At 45.7% G+C, this 2,129-nt stretch overlaps 1 protein-coding gene across 1 annotated transcript in view; it reads right to left on the bottom strand.

Moving 5' to 3' along the window:
- Positions 1-1,497: 1,497 nt before the first annotated feature.
- HSD17B2 (hydroxysteroid 17-beta dehydrogenase 2) overlaps positions 1,498-2,129 on the bottom strand; it is a 53,640-nt gene continuing 53,008 nt past the window's right edge. The window contains exon 4 of the mRNA XM_019634779.1: positions 1,498-1,975. Within this exon, the coding sequence (XP_019490324.1) occupies positions 1,578-1,975 (398 nt within the window). The 3' untranslated portion in view covers positions 1,498-1,577. The remainder of the gene's footprint in view (positions 1,976-2,129) is intronic.

Below are 2,129 nucleotides of genomic sequence, written 5' to 3'. Positions count from 1 at the left end.
CTTTGGAAGCTGGACAAGGCAAGAAATGAATCGCCGCTTAGAGCTTCCAAAAGGAACCCAGCTCTGCTGGCAACTTGATTTTATCCCAGTGAGATCCATTTCAGAATTCTGAGCTCCAAAACTGTAAAAGAATTATGTTTATTATTTTATCTGTATGTTGTGTTGGGTGGCTGGATTGTTGGTAACGGGTTACAGCAGCCATAGGAACCTGAAATGCAATTGAGTTGGCTCCTGAGAACCTGCATTTCTAATAGGTTCTCAGGGGATGCTGTTGCTGCCGGTGCAGGAACCACACTTGGAGAACCACTGGCTTATAGTGAAACACACAATCCTCAGTCCTCCTCCAAACTCTGGACTGTAGATTATACACACCCTTTGCCCTCTCAGTGTCTGTATTATGAAAATGGAAATGCTAGCATTGACAACTCACAAAGCGCCTATTTTGGAAATCAATGTTTAACTTGATTTTTTTTTCTTTCTGTTCTGCCCTAAAGCAATGGTGGAGAACCACTGGGCGGTTGGCATGACCAGACATTAAAAATGCATTGTATTAATAACCTCCTATTATCGCACTATATTGTTGTTTATTATTTTCTTTTGGGGATGATTGCCAAGCACTGTCAGTTTATCTACTCTCCCCAAATCTCCATGAGGTTGGAAAATAGAAAAAGAACCTGCACATTCCAGAAAGGAAACGAACAAAGGGAAGTCTGCAATGAGCAAGATGTCTGGACCAGTGCTTCCCTTCTGTCAGGCTTATATTTTTTTTCTAGTTAGTTCCTTTTATGCCCCCTCTGTTCACCTGCTCCTCCTCCCCTTTTGCCTTCCCCAGGTGAACATGGCAACACCTCTCTTAGTACCTGACATTGCTCTTTTCAGCCAGGCTTCTCCTGGCAATGAAGCTGGCTTTCCACCCTGGGATGCTAAGATGAAGGTGACAGGGATGGTTACTATGGGCACCAAACCAGCCAGTCACATGCCCTGGGTCTGCCAAAAGGCCTCTGAGACCTTGCTTGAGATGAGAGACCTTATCCTATTATCTCCAGGGCTCCTGGTAGAGGAAGAGAGAGGAGGTGCACAGAGCGCTGATTACATAAGATACATCCAATACCTTGGATGCAGCTGTTGCTGCAGGACTTCAGTGCACAGTGAGAAAGAGTCAATTTGACTGTGGTCCTTGCCATTTCTCCCTCCTCTTCTCCCTTCCTTCTCTCAATTTTTCCTCTTCATCTCTCTTTCACGTCCTTCTCTCCTGGCAGGCAGTGTAGTCCAACCTGGATTTCAATTCTAGCTCTGTTTTTTGCTAGCTGTGTGGCAATGAGCTAGGAACTTAACCTCTCTGATCCTTAATGCCCTTACCCATTACCTTGGTTCTCTGATGAGAATATCTGAAATGTATCTGGTGCAGCGTAGGGTCTCTACCAGTGCTCTCCATGGTGTTCATTTCTACCTTCCCGTCTTCTCACCACCAAGTTCCAACAGAGTTCACAAGAAATGCAAGGTAGGAAACCACAACTTTAATGGGAAGCTTGGGTTTCCCTTTCATTCCACGACAATAACATCCCCCACTTATTTGCCTATGTGGCCTTATTCTTCCAGTTAGGCATGCTTAGTGCTCTAGGCATGCTCTTTTCAAAGCAGCTTTTTGTTTGACAAATTTTTTTGCTAACATAATCAGCTATGCCAGCCGGGCTACAGGAAACGAAGCAGAGTGACAGGTAAGAGCCTGAACCTGCTGTGTACAAGGCAAAGGGCCTCTTAGCAGAGATGGCACGCTGGACATCCTGGAGCACAGGGCATACATCCGGGCTGGAGAACTTGTGCGCCAAGCTGACAAAGTTCCGTTGCTCAAGGATATAGTCCTGGCCATAGTCCTCCAGCACGTCTGGGGGGAGGTGGTCCAGCATGTCCTTCTCCAGCTTGTCCCACATTTCACTTGAGCCTACGATATCTGGGAGGTGACAGGAAAGCGAAGCTCAGATGGCAGGAAGGACCAAACAGGTACGGCTGCCCCCTAACAGGGAAGCAGGCCCTTGTCAATTGGCTTCTGTTGGGAAGGATGGACATTTCCAAACACATTTTAATATATGTGCTTGATGATGGTATTTATATAAATATATATATATATA

The sequence above is a fragment of the Hipposideros armiger genome, unplaced genomic scaffold (genome assembly GCF_001890085.2).
Source record: "Hipposideros armiger isolate ML-2016 unplaced genomic scaffold, ASM189008v1 scaffold_19, whole genome shotgun sequence".
NCBI lineage: Eukaryota > Metazoa > Chordata > Mammalia > Chiroptera > Hipposideridae > Hipposideros > Hipposideros armiger.
Note: the sequence above shows the minus strand (reverse complement) of the source record. Positions and strands in the feature narration are given on the sequence as shown.